This window comes from Gopherus evgoodei, chromosome 1 (genome assembly GCF_007399415.2).
Source record: "Gopherus evgoodei ecotype Sinaloan lineage chromosome 1, rGopEvg1_v1.p, whole genome shotgun sequence".
Taxonomy (NCBI): Eukaryota; Metazoa; Chordata; order Testudines; family Testudinidae; genus Gopherus; species Gopherus evgoodei.
The window spans coordinates 222,939,880-222,959,624 of NC_044322.1; the positions used below are offsets into that span (position 1 = coordinate 222,939,880).

Genomic DNA, 19,745 nt, shown 5'->3' on the forward strand with positions numbered 1-19,745 from the left:
CTGAGAAGGGTGAGGGGTTCTTCAGCAGAGGGATAGCTCCATGTTTGCTCTGGAGAGCTGTGCAGTGAGAACCTTCCCCTCATCACTAGCTAACCTAACCCTTCATGTAAGCAGCAATCCCGGTGGAGCCATGGGATCCAGGAGGGATAACAAGGAAGATCACCTCCTGCCTCTCCTGGTGAGTGACATTTCTAAAGCTCTGCCAGTTTAGCTGGCAATTTCTAGTTTAAGTTGGTCAGTAGCTGCCTCCAAGGTAAATTGTGCCTCCTGCGGGCATCCAGACTACCCCTTGATATCTGTTTGTCCCAGTGATATCACAGAGGTGTCACATCACTGCCTTCTCCTTGTTGTGACTCTTAGTAAGGAATGAAATGACATTTTCCAGCCTATTGAATTTTTCTCCTTGGTTCAATTTTTATTAGTGTTACAACTTCAAATTCACTAAACACATTTTCATTCCTTTTCCAAATGATCTTGGTCTCCATGGACAGAAGTCAATAACTTGGCAAGTGTCCAGTGAAGTGAAAGGAAGTACACTGAGAATAGCTGTGACATTACTATGGGGGTAACCATCAAAGCATGATGCTCTGTAGCAGAGCTCCCAGCCCAGGCCCCACTATGAAGTTAGCTGGGATCCTCGACAGGGATGTGTCTTGCAGCACTTCCTAATCAATCAGTGCTACACCCCCAGCCCCACACTGGCCTGCCCCCATCCCAACAATCAATGAAAGAGCCCCAGGCCCACATCAACTTTGCATCTCCAGCCCCACATCATTCCGTTGACTCTCATTTCACCTAGGATCCTCCTGCAGCTTCAGGGGGTCTTTGCCTCCTCTGACCTTTACCAATGCTGCAGGGAGGAGAAGAAGGCTGACCCATTGTTCACAGTAAAGGTGAGTAGGATAACCCTGAGCTGATCTTTCTGCTCAGTACTGCCCTCTTCCCTTCAATAAGGATGGTGTCAATTGCTCCCTCCATCACTTCTATCTGAAAACAGCTCTGGCCCTTGATGGGAGGGGGGACACACTGTCTGACACCTGCAGCAGCCCTGGTTGGCTGCTGTTCCCCAGGAGGTGGGCAAGTGGGGAAGGCAGCCAATCAGAAGGATTGCTCCTAGGCAGAGTTTGAAATGCATGAGAGCTGGAATCTTGAGTCATTCCCAGACTGGCTCCAGCTGGGGCTGAAATTGTGTCACTGGCCATGAAATCCCAGGCGTTGGCTGCTGTGCTAGGAGCGCTGCAGTGGTGGAGCAGCAGCCCCTGCTGCAGATCCTAGGATGTTGTGACTGAGGGCAGCAGCACCTACAGGAGGAGCAGGAAACATCTCCCTCCAGGACTGGAGTTATAAGTGATGCAGGTGCAAGAGGGTGGAGGTGGCAGTGCTATTGCATAGGATACAAGGGAGATGGGGCCCTAGGAGGAGAGAAGAGAGACAGATCAATAGCCCAATGTGCTGCATGACAATAGCAACCAATGATTATTAGATGTGGCTGCATTTCCCTTTCTGACATGGTGCTATGGGCAGGAAAAGGCTATTGCAGTAAAATGCTGCTGGAACAGAATCTCCTTGCTGTTGGATAGAGGCCGAGCAGAGGCTCTTGCTGATGTGACCATTCCGGGTGGTCCCTGGAGGTCGGATAGAGCAGAGATCACTGCATCCAAGCTCTATCTGCCTTTGGTTTTCCGATCAGTTTCTGCACTGTGTGAACTGTCATCAAAAAAAAAAAAAAAGTTGCTTGCCCCTGTAGCAGTAAAAGAAATCTTCCAAATGTGGCACCTTGCACTGCTTTCTGCCTAGGTCCATAGAGAAAGCTTGAATCAATCACTCTGAGATGGGCCTTCTGAATCTGGTGACTATAGAAATTTCTCCATAGTTAACAATGGCATCTCTGATCATTGCAGCAGAAACGTCCAGCCCATTGGAGTTGTGGGGAAAGTCTTAATTGGTACCAAATTATAAAACAGAAGCAAAACACAGACCGGGTGCACATCTCCAGTAATGAGAAGATTTATTGAAGATAACTAATACATTTTCAGGATATGGACCTGGAGAAAAGCTTCATGGAAGGAAGCATCAGGCCTAAGTTCAGGTAAAAATGACATGTTGCCATGGACCCTTGTGATTAGAAGGGTGAAGTGCAATGAAATGGCCCTTTCTGTGACTGAACATAGAGGAAAATGGGAAACAATCACTTGTTCATCGTTCACCACAGTCCTGGAGAAAAAAGTAAAGCAGAAACATCAGCGAGAACAAGGCAAACACAGAATTCATAGATTCTAGGAGCGGATGGATTCAGTCTTGAATCCTGTGTACCGATGTAGTCTCCACATCTCAACACAAGCATCCCAATTCCTACAGGAACTCTGAGGGCTCCCCCACTGGGCTGTGAGCCCCCACCATTCCCCTCTGGGTTAGTGACCCAGGCTTTCTCGGGAACAGGTGTTATATATAACACCTGCAGGAACTTCTATCAACCTCTTTACCCCACCTCGGTGCATCTACTCAGTGCAGCTCCCCACTTACCTCACCTTTCCTCTTGCTCTCCACTCACCACCTTCATCACATTCTCCTTGTATCTGCTCAGTGTCTCCAGCTCTCACTTACCTTTCCAAGGCTATTAGATGCTTTCAGGGGCAGCCTCATTGCAGAGTGACTTGTATTCCGCAACAGCGTTCTCATCTGGAAGAGATGGGAACGATCCCATTGCAGTAAGAAGTCACTCCATCTCTGATGCCCATCACACAAACATCCCCTCCCTGTGGAGTATTCCTGATCCATAGAAGTTCAGAATGGATCTCTTTGAAATCTTCTCAGTTCTAGTTCATCACCTATTCAGTAGCAGGCATGTAATGCACATTCAGCACAGAAGGCCTGAGCCAAAGCTCATTGAAGTAAACAGGTGTCTCTTCATTGACTTGAGTAGGTTTAGTTCAAACCCCTATTAAGTTCCAAGGCCCTTATCAACCTCCCAGCTGTAATGGCCCTCCATCAACTTTAGTAAATGCAGTGACACTTCCCCCTATTTGGTGTATGGTCTAAACAAAACCCTCCTACCTGTTTCATAGTAATCGTAGATCAGCACTGAAGCTGGTTTGATGTTGGACACAGGAAGTTCTTGTTCAACTGAGAAAGAGAAACTGAGAGTTGTCCATGAGACCTGGGAATATGGGGGACAGAGGTCGGCATCAACTGTTTTTCACAGAACACTGACTCTTCTGTAAAGGGTCAATCCCAGGGGCTGCTAAGCTGTGGTGGGTTCCCAACACACACATCTCCTGTGTGCATGATGCAATCCAGCCCTGGCATCCATTATTTACCTGCCTGTATCAGTCATTTTAGAAACAGTCTTAGAGGGTTTTTTTTAATGTTATTGGTTCTAATTTTCCTCTCCTTCCTGTATTGCTGTGATCCTCAGTCATCATGAGTCCCAATACACAGGGCTCAGAGGAAGCAAAAACAACATCTAAAAAGGCCCTAAAATAGCCTAAATCCCAAATGGTCATGACATTGAAGTCTAATGTTTTGCAGTCCCTCCAGGCATAGAAGTGAGGTTGTGCATCCCATGGAGCAGCTGGGAATCTCCCCTTTCCAATGGTGTAAACTCTCCCATTGCTAGTCCTGCAGGGCCTCAGGGGAATCAACTTTCAAGATGCAACACTTTTTTCTGACTAGAAAAGCTGCTTCTGGGGCAGGACTATGTCCTGCTAGCTCCAGTTCTGAGGAAGGTGCAATTTGATTGGAAGGAAGGTGGAAATTCTCTATGTGGCATGTGTGAGAAGGAGAAGAAACATCAACATTTCCAGACCAGATCAAACTAGTGCTCCATCTAGTGCAGTATCCTGTCTATGCTGGTGGCCAGCACTGGCTGCTTTAAAGAAAACCTCCTACTGGAGCTGTATGCACACTGGGGAGGTTGCTCCCTGGCTCCCAGCAGTCAGTGACTGAAAGGAGGAAACACTATGTGTGTGTTTTATTTTGAATAAAAGAACAGGAGGCTGCTGGAAGCTGCTGAGGAATTTGGAATGTTAGAATAGTTTCAGGGTAGATGAATTAACAGGCAAAGGTGCATGATCAATGCAGTTTATCACACATATGTGAAGTGGCTATGCATGTATCTTCTATGCAAAATTAAAACCTGATAAACCCAAACCAAATAATTGATTTTCCAGAACTCACACTCTCGAGATAGAAGAGGACGTGGTTTTGCTTGGTTTCTACCTGCATCACTTTCTGATCCTCACGAAGCTTTAGATGAGGAAATGTGGGAAATATTAAAATATTAATAATCACTGAAAGCAAGACACCCCAGAATCTGCAGTAAATGACTGAGCCCAAGTGTTATCTAATGGATAGCATGGGTCACTAAAAATAATCAATAATCACTTGCTAGAGACCCAAGTGTGTAGTGGCTTTGTCAGGAAATGCACATACTTAAACATTTATACAGGAGACAGTCCGTTTGGAATTCCAGTTGGTTAATCTAATTCAGTGATCCTCAACCTTGTACATATTAGGACACCTCCCTCCCCTGAATCTCACTCCCATTTAGCCAGGTTCTATCTGGGAGCTCCATACAATTTAGCAATCTAGGAAACAGGGTAGTTGTGACACCCTGACCCCTGCTCAGGACTCCTGGAGGGTGTCACCCCCAGGCTGATAATACAGAATCTATTCAAGTGCAACTGACACATTAAAATCCCTAGGAAAGTGGTTTTTCAATGCTAACCAGGCCCCCCTTTTTATCCAGTCCATGTTGTAATATTCTGTAACCCCCTTTTCCCCTGAGGTGGCTTATTCACGTGACTGCCATTCCTTACTTTCTGCAGGGATGAACTGACAGGTACAAAGCCAGAGAGCATCTTGACGTCGATAATGGCCATGTTGGAGATATTGCGTTTCCCGGTGTAACTGAAATGAGAGGGATTTGGTCACTCTGGACCATGAGTGTAGAAAACATGACACCTTCGGCTTCAGAGCACACACAGCCTGCAAAGGCCTTTTCAAATTGCATGTAATTGCTGATCATTTATTAACATGGAAGAGGTGTGGAAATTACCAATGATAGATGTTCAAGAAGGGGACAAGTATCCCCAGGGAGGGACAGTTGTCTGGAAAGAGGTGGTATCCCTGGGGTTTGGGATAGAAGGGAGGTTACCTGGTTGAGAGGACGATGTCAAACTTTGCCCGGAAACTGTCTGCGCAGGAAGCATTTGCTGTCTGCACTGAGAGAGAGAACCCAGAAGTCTTATTGGGAAGAAGAATGTTGTATCTCAGGGTTGTCTGAAACAGATGAAAAATGGTAATGAAAATTAGAAATGAGTCTGAGCTATTGATTCACATGTTGTGGTGCCTGACAACTCCTTTTTTTGCTCCATGGACTGGAGAAATCCTGACTGAATGCACCAACTCTCCAAGGGTATCATTTAGTGACTGGAGAACTACTTCAGCAAACCACCAAACTGCCAAGCTCTCCATCAGTAACATTAAAAACCTTCCCTTCCCCACAACAGAGGTTCCATCCAGCTGAACAACGTCAGAAATAAGTGTGCCACCAAGTGGCCAGCCAGAAGCGTGGGGAAAAAAATGTTAATCCCCATTAGCCTTTTGATCTGCCTAGGGATTTATAGGGTTCTCATCACCAATGTATCTGCATCTTATAAACTCTGTGAAGTAGGGAAATGCTATCACTGTGACCGAGTAGGACATGTCTGGATAAGATTTATGAATTCTATTGTACACTATGTGTTGAACACTCAGCTGGATTTGTGCAAGGGTAGCCTGTTTCACTGCATTCCAGACAGCTGCCCTAGCTCCTTTCTGAAGGACCATAACTGAAAGTCTGAATGACTGAACTATTGGCCCAACCCCATGGAACAATGGTCTCCACACTGGGCCCACAAGGGGAGGGGGCACGCATAACTGGGGGATCTGAAGCATCTCAGTTCGAGCACATGGCTCAGAGTCATGGCCCTATTTAAGAGCAAGATTCTGCTCTGTGCAGGGGCCCATCCACTGCAATATGTAAGAAGGGCTTGAAAGAGAGAGGGTAGGAGAGAATTTCAGGCTAAGCAGAGTCTGACAAACCAGGGACTTACAGAAGGGATGAGATCGGACTCGGGACAGTGTGTCTCAGGGCTTCTGTTATTTTAAAAGATCTGTAACTCTTGAATGCTTTAAAAGTAAAGCCACGATGGTTAAGAAACACCTTTGCTAAGCCTGTATTCCTTACTTTCCTGCCAAAGACCCAGTAGAAGCCCAGAGTCCCTTAGCCTAGTTGGGACTCTGATGGAGTATGAGTAAGCAACTGGGAGGCTTGAGAGGTTTCAGGATCTAGGGCAGCTGGATGGCAGCAGCCCATATACCAACAGATCTGAGCTTCTGAGTGCTCTGGGGAGTCTCGGATCTGGGTAGAGTCTAGTCACTGTTTCTAGCTCTAATAGGCTTGGATTGGGCCCACTCACAACAGACTGATGACTATACGGGGGTACTGCACCAGGTTGTAACAATACCCATTTTACAGATGGGAACTGAGACACACAGAGATTAAATGACTTGCCCAAAGTCACATAGGCAACTTTGCCAAAGCCAGGAATTCAACCCAGATCCCCTGAGTCCAGTGCATTGATCACATCACTATCCTTCCTCTCATTGATTGTGTTGTCTGGAGATAGCAAAGTAGGGTCCAAAGTTTGTTCTCCTTTAGTTTGACGTTTGTCTAGGAGGATCCTTTCACCATGACTAGCACACTATATGGGTTAAGATTCAAGGTGCAGCCACTCAGCAGAAACAAGGGGGAAGTGCTATTCCAAATGGCTTCTGTTGTTAACCTCTTGGCAGTTGCTATTTTAATGGATGAAATGTTTCTAAAGAGAGGTGCACAGAGTTTTGGCCTCTCAGAGTTAGCCATTGTAAACTATAGCAGCTCTTTGGTTTTTTTGACCTCATAATGTTCGTGTTCCCAGTTCTGGCTGCATCATACAATGTTTTCCCCATCCATTCAGTGCTGCACTGCTTCACTACAGCTTTTCCTGTGGACCATCCTTGTTGCAGTGATTTACTCAAGGTCACTCTGTGAGTCAGTGGAAGAGACCAGAAGAGGACCCACATCTTCTCCCTCCCATTCCTGTCTTGCAGTCTGAAGACGATAGTTTAAGGACTGAATTCTGATGTGATTTCTGCCAGGGAGATAGGCTCCTCTGGGAGGATGTGAATCAAAAAGCCCAGAGTGAAGCATGTGAGAGCTAGGGACAAGACATGGTCAGTAGAAGGGAACTGGCTCTGGGATAGACTGCAAGAGGAGATCAGGTGAATACAGAGCCCGACCATCTTTAGGAAATCCTGCAAAACCTTCGTCTTTGAAAAAAAATCTTTCCACCATTGCAACAGTGAGACTCACAACACTGATGGCGCTCATCTATCAAACATCTACAAAACAAATGCCTGCACCCCCCCAAAAAAAAATCTCTGAAAACATCTAACAAATTTACCTATCCAATCACTCAAACTAAAATATCCCAGGCAGATTTTTACCTCAAATAGGAAGATTGCTATTTTTTTAACATGGAAGCAGTTGGATAATACAAAGATGGGCAGTAGTATAAAGCCCTATGACTGACAGATAGGCAAACCAAACTCCTTCAACTGGAACTCAAGTTTTACAAATAAATAGGAGGATGTTTGTGTGTGACACATGTCCAGTTACCAGTCATCACCTGAGAAAAAACTAATCACATGTGATACAGAGAAAAAACACCAAGGGCCAATTTTTTCTTTCTTCCTGAACTGGAGTTAAAGAAGTTGATATATTTGTCCAAAGAGTCTTAAGAAAAGAAATAACAGAGGAGGTAGGAAGGAAGGGAGACAGAGAGAGACAAAAGAAGAAAGGCTGTATTATGTGGTGAAGAAGCCACATGCTGAAGGGTAGGGTGAGCACTTACCTGCACAAAGACACATCCGTTGCCATTCACTTCCAGGATATAATTCCCTGGGACATCAGGCAGGGAACTCTGCTGCAACAGTAGCCTGTTCTGGCTATTCACCTCAAAGACTTTCTCAAAAGGCTTGCTGGAGCTGATTTTAACTGTGTTTTGGCCATTCTCAGAGTAGGTTGCTGCACCATAATCAGCCAGTGCTTGAAGAGCAATAACTGTGTCCTGAAAAAGTGTAGAATAATTGTCAATTACAGACACACTGTGTTGGGATACTGCATGGGGTTATTAAACAAATGGTTCCAGTACAGACCAGAGTCATTTCATGGCTCACAAGATTTCAGTGAAGATGAGCCCAAACCCATCCCCAGTTCATCTTGGAAACTGAGTCCTGTAGAACATTAGGGCACACCTCCAGAACACTTCGGTGCACCAGGTGTGCCTGTTAGCAAATCATACACACGTCAGTAATAGGCTGAGAACCAGGGACTAAAGGAATTCTCTGAGCTCCTACCCATGTGAAGATCTAACTGTACCTGTTACTATTCAACTGCTGCCATTTGACTTTCACCCTGGCACATTTAGGACCAGATAGTCTTCTGGGCAGCAGAACTCAACTCTAATGTTCTGTTCCCCCAGCAGATGACATTTACACACACACATACACACACATTCTGCAAAGACACACACACACACACACACACATCATTTTGCAAGTAGAGGCTGAGGCTAGGGGTGGCAGCTGGCAGGGTGTGGGGAAGCGTGCAATCCCTTCATAGCTGCTACTCCAGCTTCTGGAATAGGGTATGTACTATATGTGGGAGAAAATGGCCAGTGACAGTCCCATTGGCTCTTTCTCAATCTCTAATGCAGCTGGCTTATGTGAGCAGCTGCCTGCGATTTCCTGGGCGTGATTAGAAGGCAGAAGGTAGTTGCTGTACCTGGGTGGAAGAGAAGCCCCCATAGGAATTCTTCTGTCTGATGATCCACTGCACAATCTGTGAGGCGAATGTTAGGTCCTTTTGAGTCCGTTTGGGTTTGTGGAGCACTGACAGCAGCACATAGCAGGTCATCTCAACCTCAGCAGAGGGGGCACGAGAATAGAAAGAGGGGAATGTTTCTGCAGGGGGCTTTACCTCCCGCTCCCAGTGCACTGAGCCGCCTGAGAACACAAAGGAGATTGTGAAGAACCAAAAGAGAAGCTTAGTAATTAGTAGTCTGTGCTGCCATGCAGAAGACCCAGTCCCAGTCGCTTTGGGTATGTCTTCTTTTGGCAGCCTGCAGAGTACACAGATGGATAGCCCTCCTAGCACAGGTATAAATAGCAGTGCAGGTGGAGAGGCACTGCTTAGCTGAGTAGAGTACAGACACGCTTGAAAGCTGTGAGTATGTACCCAAGTACTTACCGTACATGGCTTTCTACTTGCCTCCCTGCTGCTGGAGCATTTCCCCACTTCTGGGAAAGACATGGGCAGTGTGGAAAGGTTCTGGCAGGAGCGAGGCAGCAAAGAAAGGCTCTGCCAGCTACCCATTGCTGGTGCTTTTCCTCATCATAGTGCAAGGATCCAGCTGTGGGGAGCCCCCCATACACACACAGCACCACCACCAGAACCTTTCACTGACCCATGTAACTACACACTACAGCATGGATGGAGCCTGCTTTTCACTGTGGTATTCAGCTGCACACACACTACACACCACCAGCAGTGGGATAAAGTATAGACATAGCATTTCTTTCTCCAGAAGGATGGGAGGACAGTGGAGAAAAAACTCAGTGCTCTGCGCTCCAGTAGGGGACATAAATGTTTAGGTCTCAGTCCTCTGGCCAGATCCTCTTATGCACAGTGGTGTAACTTCAGAGAAACTCCACTGAACATAGAAACATAAGAAAGGCCATAGTGGGTCAGACCAATGGTTCATCTAGCCCAGTATCCTGTCTTCTGACAGAGTCCAGGGGCAGATGTGTCAGAGGGAATGAACAGAGCAGAGCAATTATTGAGTGATCCATCATCCCCTGTCATCCAATCCCAGCTTCTAGCAGTCAGAGGTTTAGGGACACTCGGAGAACAGGGTTGGGTCCCTGCCCATATTGGCTAATAGCCATCTATGAACCTTTCCTCCTCCTTTTTCATACCCAGTTATACTTTTGCCCTCCATAACATCCCCTGGCAACACAATCCACATTCTTCTGTTTGTTTTAAACCTGCTGCCTATTCACTTTTTTGTGTAACCCTTGGTTCTTGTGTTATGTGAAGGAGTAAATAACACTTCCTTATTCACTTTCTCCACGCCACTCATGACTTTATAGCTTTCTATCATAGCTCCCCTCAGTGGTCTCCTCTTCAAGCTGAACAGTCCCAATCTTTAATCTCACCTCAGATGGAAGTTATTTCATATCCCTCATATTTTTTGTTGCCTTTTCTGTACCTTGGCCAGTTCCAGTAAATCCAGTTACTCCTGATTTACCGAAGTAAAGAGGGCAAAATCTGATTCTTACCCCTGGCTCTCTGTCTAGGACTGGGAGAACTGCAAAGGCTAAGTAGAGTGTACCAGGTGTTAAATCCTGCAAGCTTCATTCCTAATCACAGCATCTTCCTTTCCTGAGGTGAGCAGGGAGACAAAGGAGGCTGGATTTGAGACTCTGAGGGAGACTGTTTGGTGCAGTCAAACCTCAACTATCCAAAACAAAGTTTGTTGAAACTCTCCATTATTTGATAGTTGGTTAAGTCTCCTGATGTTCCACTGAAGCTCTGGTCATGGAGAATCGAGAAACTGCGATGCCATACCCACCCAGTGGTCCATCTCATCCAGTAGCCTATCTCTGACCGTGGCCAGAACCAGCCACCTTCAGAGGAAAGTGCAAGAAATTTCTAAGTGGGCAGTTACGGAAGACGTTTTTTCCATACTTTGGGTATGGGTAGTTTTACGCCGTGAAATATAACTACTTAATCCCTTTCAAACTTTGGGTTTTTTTTTAATCCTACCTCATGTAACTGGATATTCTTATTGTCCATATATGCTTCTGATTTTTTATGAATCCTGATAAGTTCTAGGTCTCAATGGGCTCCAGTAGCATTGAGTTCCATGTACTAATTATGTGTTTTATTAATAAGCATTTGCTTTTATCAATTTTAAATTTGCTGCCTTTCAATGTCATTGAATGTTCCCTTAGTCAGGTATTATGAAAAAGGCAGACAAGAGCACACAATCTATCTTCTCCATATCATTCTTTTATTTCTCCTCTTTCCGTCTCTGCTTTAAATACTCTTTTTTACTCCTTCAATTTACCTTCTAATGGAAATCATCCCATTCCTCTAGTCAGCTTTGTCTTCTATCTCTGACCCCCCTGTATTTCTTCTAGATCCTTTTTGAGACTAGGAGGACCAGAACTGAACACAATATTCCAGCAGACTACTCTGCAGGAGTAGGGATTGAGGATATTTGGATTAGACTGCAATTATATTTGTTTGCCACAAGATGTCATCCTTTCTACAGGATAGTCACATAAAATAAGGCAAATAGACTGAGAGAAAAGGCTAGAAATAAAGCAAGAGAGACATTGGTCCCAGTTCTCTCCTTCCAGCTACCCTTGATTTGCACCAGTGAAAGGGAGATCTGAATCAGGCCCAGTAAATTCTTATAATTGATAACCAAAAAGTTTGGTGTCAAAGTATTACATAATATTGGACATCTGCATGCACCTATTTGCACAGGAGGAGGACAGCTTGGGAAGCCTGGCTGAGGTAGGGATGTGGGCATCACAGTCAAGGGCTCCTTCAGTATATAGAGAGGAGGGTTAATCTGAGTTGTGCATAAAAAAAAAGCAAAGAGTCCTGTGGCACCTTATAGGGTAACCTTTGCTGCTTTTACAGATCCAGACTAACACGGCTATCCCTCTGATACTTGTTAAAAAAAAACAAAACACAGATCTGCTCAGCATCTCCATTTCAACTGGCCTACGTATGGGCCTGCCTATCTCCCTACGTACTTCTAATGAGTCAAACTCCATGACAGATAAAGTTACCATGGTTTCTAAATTTGAACACAAGAATTAAAGGTAGCAGTATCATCTAGGTAGGCCCATCTGCCATCAGTGCTAATGTCTCAGAAAAACTAGGTGACACTCACCGACTTTCTTAGCTGATTTGTCCAGCTCCTTCAAGAAGAAGTCACATTTCCCCTCATTGCCAACCAGACAGAAGATATAGGCCAGGAGTGCCTGGATGTAAACTTTGCTGATTTCCTCTCCAGATGCAGCCTCTAAGCAAAACAGGCCATTTCGGACTACGGGGTGCTATAAAGAAATAAATTAGATCTGTGTGCATGTGTGGGATGTACATCTTCACTCAGCCAAATATTTCTGTTCCAGAACATTCCAGGCTCACTTTATCTGGCCACCATCACTGCAGTGAACATGGAAACTTCTAGGTCCAAAAGGATTGCAGAAGGGGCAGCATGACATCCCTGAAACAAGGATTTTCAGACTAGGGAAACATCATAACACAGGACTGCCTTTGGTTTCATTACTGAAGTTAAAATTTGAGCATAAATCAGAGCTCATTCTGTCCCCCTTCCAGCCCACTGCTGCTTCTTAGCTCTACAATAAGTTATTAAACTTCCATTGGCAATATCACATTCTGTAATCATGGATAAACTCAACATTATGGGCCAGATTCTGCTCTCAGTGCCTCCAGTGTTAATTTACACTGAAGTAAATGACGTTACCCCAAAGTCACTGAGATGACAATTTGACTCCATGTCTTCACCGCTGCAGAATATAGGCCAGGAGGAAGCAAGGTCCTCAGACAGAAACAGAACACTGCTAAGATAATGTATGAAAAATACAAGTCAGGAAGTCTGACATTTTAGGATCTAAGGCCCAGCCTCTGCTCTCCCTTACACCAACCACTGTAAAGCAAGACACAACTTGTCCCTCATTTTAATGGACTTTTACATTTTTAACTGGTTGCAGCATGTGTATCAGTCATCAGAACTGAACTGGAGCTTACGCCACCTCTGCACATAGTCAGAGATACATGAGTTAACAGGCCAATTTGGATGTTTCAAAGGTCTGCCCTGAACTGTCGCCTGGTTCTGAGTGACTCATGTTTAAGGCTGAGATACAATACCAGCACAAACAGGGGAGAGGGATAGCTCAGTGGTTTGAGCATTGGTCTGCTATACCTGGGGTTATGAGCTCAATCCTTGAGGGGGGCCACCTAGGGATGTGGGGCAAAATCAGTACTCAGTTCTGCTGGTGAAGACAGAGTGCTGGACTCAATGACCCTTCCAGCTCTATGAGATAGGTATATCTCAATTTATTATGAAGAGCCTGACAAGTTTGCAGGCATGTCTAGCATTTCATTTAATTAGAAATTACACTGAACCATATACTACTGCCCAATACCCTATTGACTGTAGTGGAATTTCTGCTTGAAGACGAGGGGTAGTATGTAGCCCCTTTTCTTTATTAACAGCAATGAATGCATACACATTCCATGCAGACATGTCCCTGTGGATTATCACTGCCAGTACTCAGCCAATTTGTAACAGATTCTGGGGCCAAACCAACTAACTGAAACCAATTCAGGCAGGATAACAATAGTGAAGGAATCCATACCGAGCTGGGGTGTCCAGCCTCAAGCAAAGCTGTGGTGATGTAGGCTGTGAGTGAAAGCTCATCGTCGACTCCTCCCTGAATAAAACACACAATAGAACTAGTCATTCCGGGGGGGAGGGAACCGCCCTCTCCTCCCCCTGGGCTGTTTCACTGACGTACTACACCATTGTGTGATCCCCATATTGTATTATTACCCTGGTATGCCTGGACAGAGTTCAGGATAGCAGTTCTCAAACTGATCCCCAGTGTTTGCTGGTCACATTGGATTGGCTCTGCTTCTATTGCTGGCCAAGTTCTTTACAATGAAGAGCCTGGCCAGCTGTGGAAGCAGTTCTTAGGGAAGAAGAATGAGCCTAGCAACCTCTCATAGGTGCAGCTGCTTGCCTAAGAGGATGTGGGAGAGGACCCCCTAGATGCAGCAAACAAAGAACTTCTTCAACTTTGTTCTTCTGTAGTGGCTGAGATAGAGTGTACGTGCTGGGAGATTGGGGAAAGAAAACAGATTTGTGAGATCAAAGATATGCTTTGGAAAATGAAATCTATTAAATTTTGACATTATTAATTGTCTATATCTGAAGAGTTATCCCAGTGGAAAGGGGGAATTGGGGATTAAGGATGCTATTTAGAAGAGGTAAGAAAGTGCTTTTCCAGAGGCAGCACAGGAAGTTCGGCAGGGAGCAGAAATGTGTCACCTTCAAGGCATTGTTGAAGAGTTTCCCAACACTTTGGAAACAACCATTTGACTTCTGTTTGCTTGAGAGCCAGATCAGAGTTTGGGACTGGACACTGTCATCAATAAAGATATAGCGCTTGGCTTGTGCATATGACTTGTATACGAAGGCAGTGAGCCTGAAGGAGAACAACACAGAGATGAGCAGTCACTTGGAGTCTAAAGCATCAAAACTCAATGCAGGTCCCTTCCCCTCCTACACACAGGCCAGGAGGGGAATGAGCGACAGATGATGGGATAGAGCTGTTTCTTTAATCTATCTGTAAAATGCTGACTTTGTGTCCATGTGTATGATCATGTCACCTCAAGTGGGTGAGTCTACAGAGAATAAAAAGGGACCTACTGCCAGTAGCAGCTAAGAGACTTCTCCTTTAGCATCACTGGTAGAGATGTTTGTTCTCAGAGCTTTAGAACTAGAGTTCTAGTCCACGCTCTTTACATGTGTGTTTGATTTATTTAGTGTGTGTCTTTCATCTGCAGCTCATGGATTCATTACCAGCCCAGGCCTCAGCCAGCTTCCCAGCTCTCACCATGTGTTTCCTTCCTTATCTCTGGTCCCAAAGATACTGTAGGATCCATCTGGGTGTTTGTATGTCAGCTGCTTCTGGTACCCTGAAAACACACAAGGAGGAGGAAATGTTTCATAATTAAAATCAACAAAATCCCATTTTAATTTGTCATCAAATAAATCCAGAACCCCAATTAGATGAATCAAATGAGGATGAGCCTGAGGGACTGAGGGGAGCAGAAGAACATTTACTTTGCATCAAAGCCTGGGGGAAAGGATCAAGGAGAGCGCATTAATGATTGACAACAAAAAACAGCCATTTGGAAGGGGCAGGAAGACAAGATATAAATGGAGTGAACCTCAAACAAGGTGAAAAGGTAGGTGGGGAGGTGATAGAAGAGGCAGGATGATATAAGGAACAATTTCAAGCAGAACTTCCACTTGATTTGCAGGAGCAAGCAGGTCAGCAGTGTGTTACAAGGCGGCTACATGGTTCAGTGTGCTTAGTTATATGAAAAATGTGGAGCTACCAGGGTAACTTTGTAGGGCATGCTATCAATGGAGGTAGGAGGGTGTCACAAATTAAGGAGAGGCCCTCACCACTGACTAAGTATCCGATGGCCTTGGATTTGGTCTCCTCACTCAACTGCCCCGTCTTATTCAGATAATCCAAGATGTAGATGTTGGGGGCAAACAGGACCATGTTCTGCTCCCCACAGCCAAAGGGCATCTGGAGAAGCTGCTGCAGGTTCTGCATGGCTGTGCCCAGGATATCACCTGGGAATGGAGACACAGGGAGTGAGTTTCACACAGAGCCAACATCAGAATCTGCGAAGCTAATATATACTCTAGAGCAACAATAACAGTACAATATTCGGGGACCCTCAAGATCCTGGCAGAGATTCTAGGATTAACCCCTGGTTGCAGAGATTCTACCACAGCTTTTCTCAGTAATCCTTGAGTCCCAAGCACAAGAGGACAGATTTGTTCTGTTCTAAAGTAGGAGACAGAAAAAAAAAAGCAAGAAACCCACACCTCATGCACCCTTTGTCTGTCACACTTGCACTTTGTCAGCTAATCTGCACCAGAAATATCTTGAACATGGCAAATGTCTGCAAAGCTTTGAGCAGCTGGTTTTTATTTAAGAACAAAAAAATACCCCACCAGGAAAGGTTTCTTCCTTATTCCAAGAAAGTTACACTTGTCAGTACAGTCTGGGCAAAAGAGCCCTGAACAGGTTTAAGAACTCCCAACTCAACAGGGCTAGAAATGGGCACTTCAGAGTGGAAGTTTCCAAACTGTGGTCTCCACAGCCCTTGCTGATTGCCATAAAGAGCTGGCTGGTCACGTTACCAACATTTTCTCTTTATTTCCAGCTGCTAAAATGCATTAAGAGAGAGCTGAAATACATCAAATACTTTCCAAATGTTACCTTTCCATGTAAGAAATTGCTGTAGTTGCCACAGGGATGGCATAAGATGGAGAAGTGGATTGGACTGAAGAAAAGACGGTTACTCACCTTTGTAACTGTTGTTCTTCGAGATGTGTTGCTCACATCCATTCCAGTTAGGTGTGCGCGCCGCGCGTGCACGTTCGTCGGAAACTTTTTACCCTAGCAACTCCAGTGGGCCGGCAGGTCGCCCCCTGGAGTGGCGCCGCCATGGCGCCCAATATATATCCCTGCCGGCCCGCCCGCTCCTCAGTTCCTTCTTGCCGGCGACTCCGACAGTGGGGAAGGAGGGCGGGTGTGGAATGGATGTGAGCAACACATCTCGAAGAACAACAGTTACAAAGGTGAGTAACCGTCTTTTCTTCTTCGAGTGATTGCTCACATCCATTCCAGTTAGGTGACTCCCAAGCCATACCTAGGCGGTGGGGTCGGAGTGAGAAGTCGCGGCATGGAGCACTGCAGTTCCGAAGGCCGCATCCTCTCTCGACTGCTGGACCAGGGCGTAGTGGGAAGCAAAGGTGTGGACCGATGACCAGGTCGCTGCCCGACAGATTTCCTGGATGGGCACACGGGCCAGGAAAGCCAGCGACGACGCCTGCGCCCTGGTAGAATGCGCAGTCACACGGCCCGTAGGGACATGGGCCAAGTCATAACAGGTCCTGATACAGGACGTAACCCACGAGGATAACCTCTGGGAGGAGATAGGAAGCCCTTTCATACGGTCCGCTACCGCCACGAAAAGCTGGGGGGATTTGCGGAAGGGTTTGGTCCTCTCTATGTAGAACGCGAGAGCTCTACGGACATCCAGCGAGTGGAGCTGCTGCTCCCTGCCTGAGGAGTGAGGTTTTGGGAAAAAAACCGGGAGGAAAATCTCTTGGTTGACGTGGAAGGCTGAGACCACCTTGGGTAGAAAGGCAGGGTGTGGTCTAAGCTGCACCTTGTCTTTGTGGAAGACCGTGTATGGGGGGTCCACCACAAGGGCTCGGAGTTCCGACACCCGTCTAGCTGAGGTGATAGCTACTAGAAAGGCAGCCTTCCAAGAGAGGTAAAGCAGGGAGCAAGTAGCTAACGGCTCAAAGGGGGGCCCCATGAGCCGGGACAACACCAGGTTAAGATCCCAGGTTGGAGCAGGGGGACGGACGTTAGGGAATAACCTTTCCAGCCCCTTAAGGAATCTCGACACCGTCGGGTGAGAAAAAACGGAGCGACCGTCCGCACCCGGGTGAAAGGTGGAGATAGCTGCCAGATGGACTCGCAACGACGATAAGGCCAGACCATGTTCTTTGAGGGACCAAACATAATCTAAGATTTCGGATACCGAAACTTCCATAGGGCGGAGATTTCTCTCAACGCACCAACAGGAGAAGCGTTTCCATTTTGCCGAATATGTGGCTCTTGTGGATAGTTTCCTGCTGCTCAAGAGCACCTCTCTGACAGGCGTGGAGCAGCGCAGCTCGGAACCAGTTAGCCACGCAGGAGCCACGCCGCTAGGTGCAGCGACTGCAGGTCTGGGTGACAGAGGGACCCGTGGTCCTGGGTAATCAGGTCCGGATGAAGGGGCAGGGGAACTGGGTCGGCTACGGCCAAGTCTAGCAGCATGGTGTACCAGTGCTGTCTGGGCCAAGCCGGGGCCACCATGATCACACGAGCCCTGTCTCTGCGCACCTTCAGGAGGACCTTGTGAACCAGAGGGAACGGAGGAAACGCATAGTACAGGTGGGTCGACCACTGGATGAGGAAGGCATCCGCTATCGACCCCGGCTCCCTGCCCTGAAAGGAGCAGAACGCTTGGCACTTCCTGTTCCCCTTGGACGCAAAGAGGTCCACCCGGGGATAACCCCACCTCCGGAAAATGGAGAGAGCGACGTCCGGTCGAAGGGACCACTCGTGTGACAGGAAGGATCTGCTCAATCGATCCGCCAGCGTGTTCCGTACTCCGGGAAGGAAGGAAGCCCTGAGGTGAATGGAGTGGGCTACGCAAAAGTCCCAGAGTCGTATCGCCTCGAGGCACAGGGAGGAGGACCTGGTGCCGCCCTGCTTGTTGATATAATACATGGTCGTCGTGTTGTCCGTGAACACGGCTACACAACGACCCTGAAGCTGATGACAAAACGTTTGGCAAGCAAGGCGGACCGCTCTCAACTCCCTCATGTTGATATGTAGCCCCACCTCCTCCTGGGACCATAGGCCCTGCGTCCGCAGGGTCCCTAGGTGGGCCCCCCAGCCTAGATCTGAGGCATCCGTTGTCAGGGATACCGAGGGCTGAGACGGGTGAAAGGGAAGACCCGCACACAATACGGACTGGTCCACCCACCAGCCGAGGGAATCTAAGACCTTCTGGGGGACTGTGATTAACATGTCTAGCGGTTGCCTTGGTCTGTAATGACTGATAAGCCACAGCTGGAGAGGCCTCATGCGGAGCCGAGCGTAGTCGGTCACAAAAGTGCACGCCGCCATGTGGCCTAACAGGGTTAGACATGTCCTCACTGACGTCAATGGGGCTGACCGCAAGCGTTGAACGATCGCCGCCATGGTCTGGAACCGCTGCCGAGGCAGCGAGGCCCTGCCCACAGTGGCGTCCAGGACGGCCCCGATAAATTCCACCTTCTGAGTGGGCCTCAGGGTGGACTTGTCTGTGTTTATCAAGAGGCCCAGACTCGCAAACATGCCGGTGATCACGCGGACATGGCTGTACACCTGCTGTTCCGACGTGCCCCGAATCAACCAATCGTCCAGATAAGGGAACACGTGGACACGGTTGCGCCGAAGATGCGCCACGACAACTGCCATGCATTTTGTAAACACCCTCGGGGCCGTGGACAGGCCAAACGGGAGGACCGCAAATTGATAATGACGAGCCCCCACAACGAAGCGGAGGAAGCGTCTGTGGCGTGGCCAAATGGCAACGTGGAAATACGCGTCCTGCATGTCGAGGGCGGCGTACCAGTCTCCCGGATCCAGGGATGGAATAATGGTCCCCAGGGATACCATGCGGAACTTCAACTTCACGAGGTATTTGTTGAGTTCTCGCAGGTCGAGGATAGGCCTGAGGCCCCCCTTGGCCTTGGGGATCAGAAAATAGCGGGAATAAAACCCCTTGCCTTTCTCGTTTTCGGGAACCGCCTCTATAGCTCCTTTGCTGAGGAGCGTCCGCACCTCCTGCCGAAGGAATTGCTCGTGAGAGGGGTCCCTGAAGAGGGACGAGGAAGGAGGGCGGGAAGGAGGGAACGAAACAAACTGCAGGCGGTACCCCGTCTGCACCACGCTCAAGACCCAGCGGTCCGATGTTATTTGGGACCACGCCGGGAGGAAAAACGAAAGGCGGTTGGAAAACGGAGGGGAAGGATCCGTAGGGGAAACTGTTACTGCGCCCTCGAGCGCACCTTCAAAATGAAGGCTTAGGACCAGGCGGGGGTTTTGAGGAGCCTTGGTTCTGCCCCCCTTGGTTCCCCGACTGCCTGCGCCTCCCGTTCCTGCCGCGGCGCCTGTAAGGGTCCTGCCGCTGGCGG

General features: G+C 47.4%; 1 protein-coding gene across 1 annotated transcript in view; it reads right to left on the reverse strand.

Annotated features, from left to right (window-relative positions):
* Nucleotides 1-1,991: 1,991 nt before the first annotated feature.
* Nucleotides 1,992-19,745, reverse strand: part of LOC115646742 (ovostatin-like) — a 60,109-nt gene continuing 42,355 nt past the window's right edge. The window contains exons 24-36 of the mRNA XM_030552968.1: nucleotides 15,387-15,563; nucleotides 14,809-14,890; nucleotides 14,241-14,397; nucleotides 13,549-13,623; nucleotides 12,057-12,222; nucleotides 8,870-9,090; nucleotides 7,938-8,153; nucleotides 5,156-5,280; nucleotides 4,818-4,908; nucleotides 4,177-4,245; nucleotides 3,055-3,157; nucleotides 2,605-2,679; nucleotides 1,992-2,214 (exon numbers count right to left, since the gene is read on the reverse strand). Coding sequence (XP_030408828.1) covers nucleotides 2,618-2,679; nucleotides 3,055-3,157; nucleotides 4,177-4,245; nucleotides 4,818-4,908; nucleotides 5,156-5,280; nucleotides 7,938-8,153; nucleotides 8,870-9,090; nucleotides 12,057-12,222; nucleotides 13,549-13,623; nucleotides 14,241-14,397; nucleotides 14,809-14,890; nucleotides 15,387-15,563 — 1,544 coding nt within the window. The 3' untranslated portion in view covers nucleotides 1,992-2,214; nucleotides 2,605-2,617. The remainder of the gene's footprint in view (nucleotides 2,215-2,604; nucleotides 2,680-3,054; nucleotides 3,158-4,176; nucleotides 4,246-4,817; nucleotides 4,909-5,155; nucleotides 5,281-7,937; nucleotides 8,154-8,869; nucleotides 9,091-12,056; nucleotides 12,223-13,548; nucleotides 13,624-14,240; nucleotides 14,398-14,808; nucleotides 14,891-15,386; nucleotides 15,564-19,745) is intronic.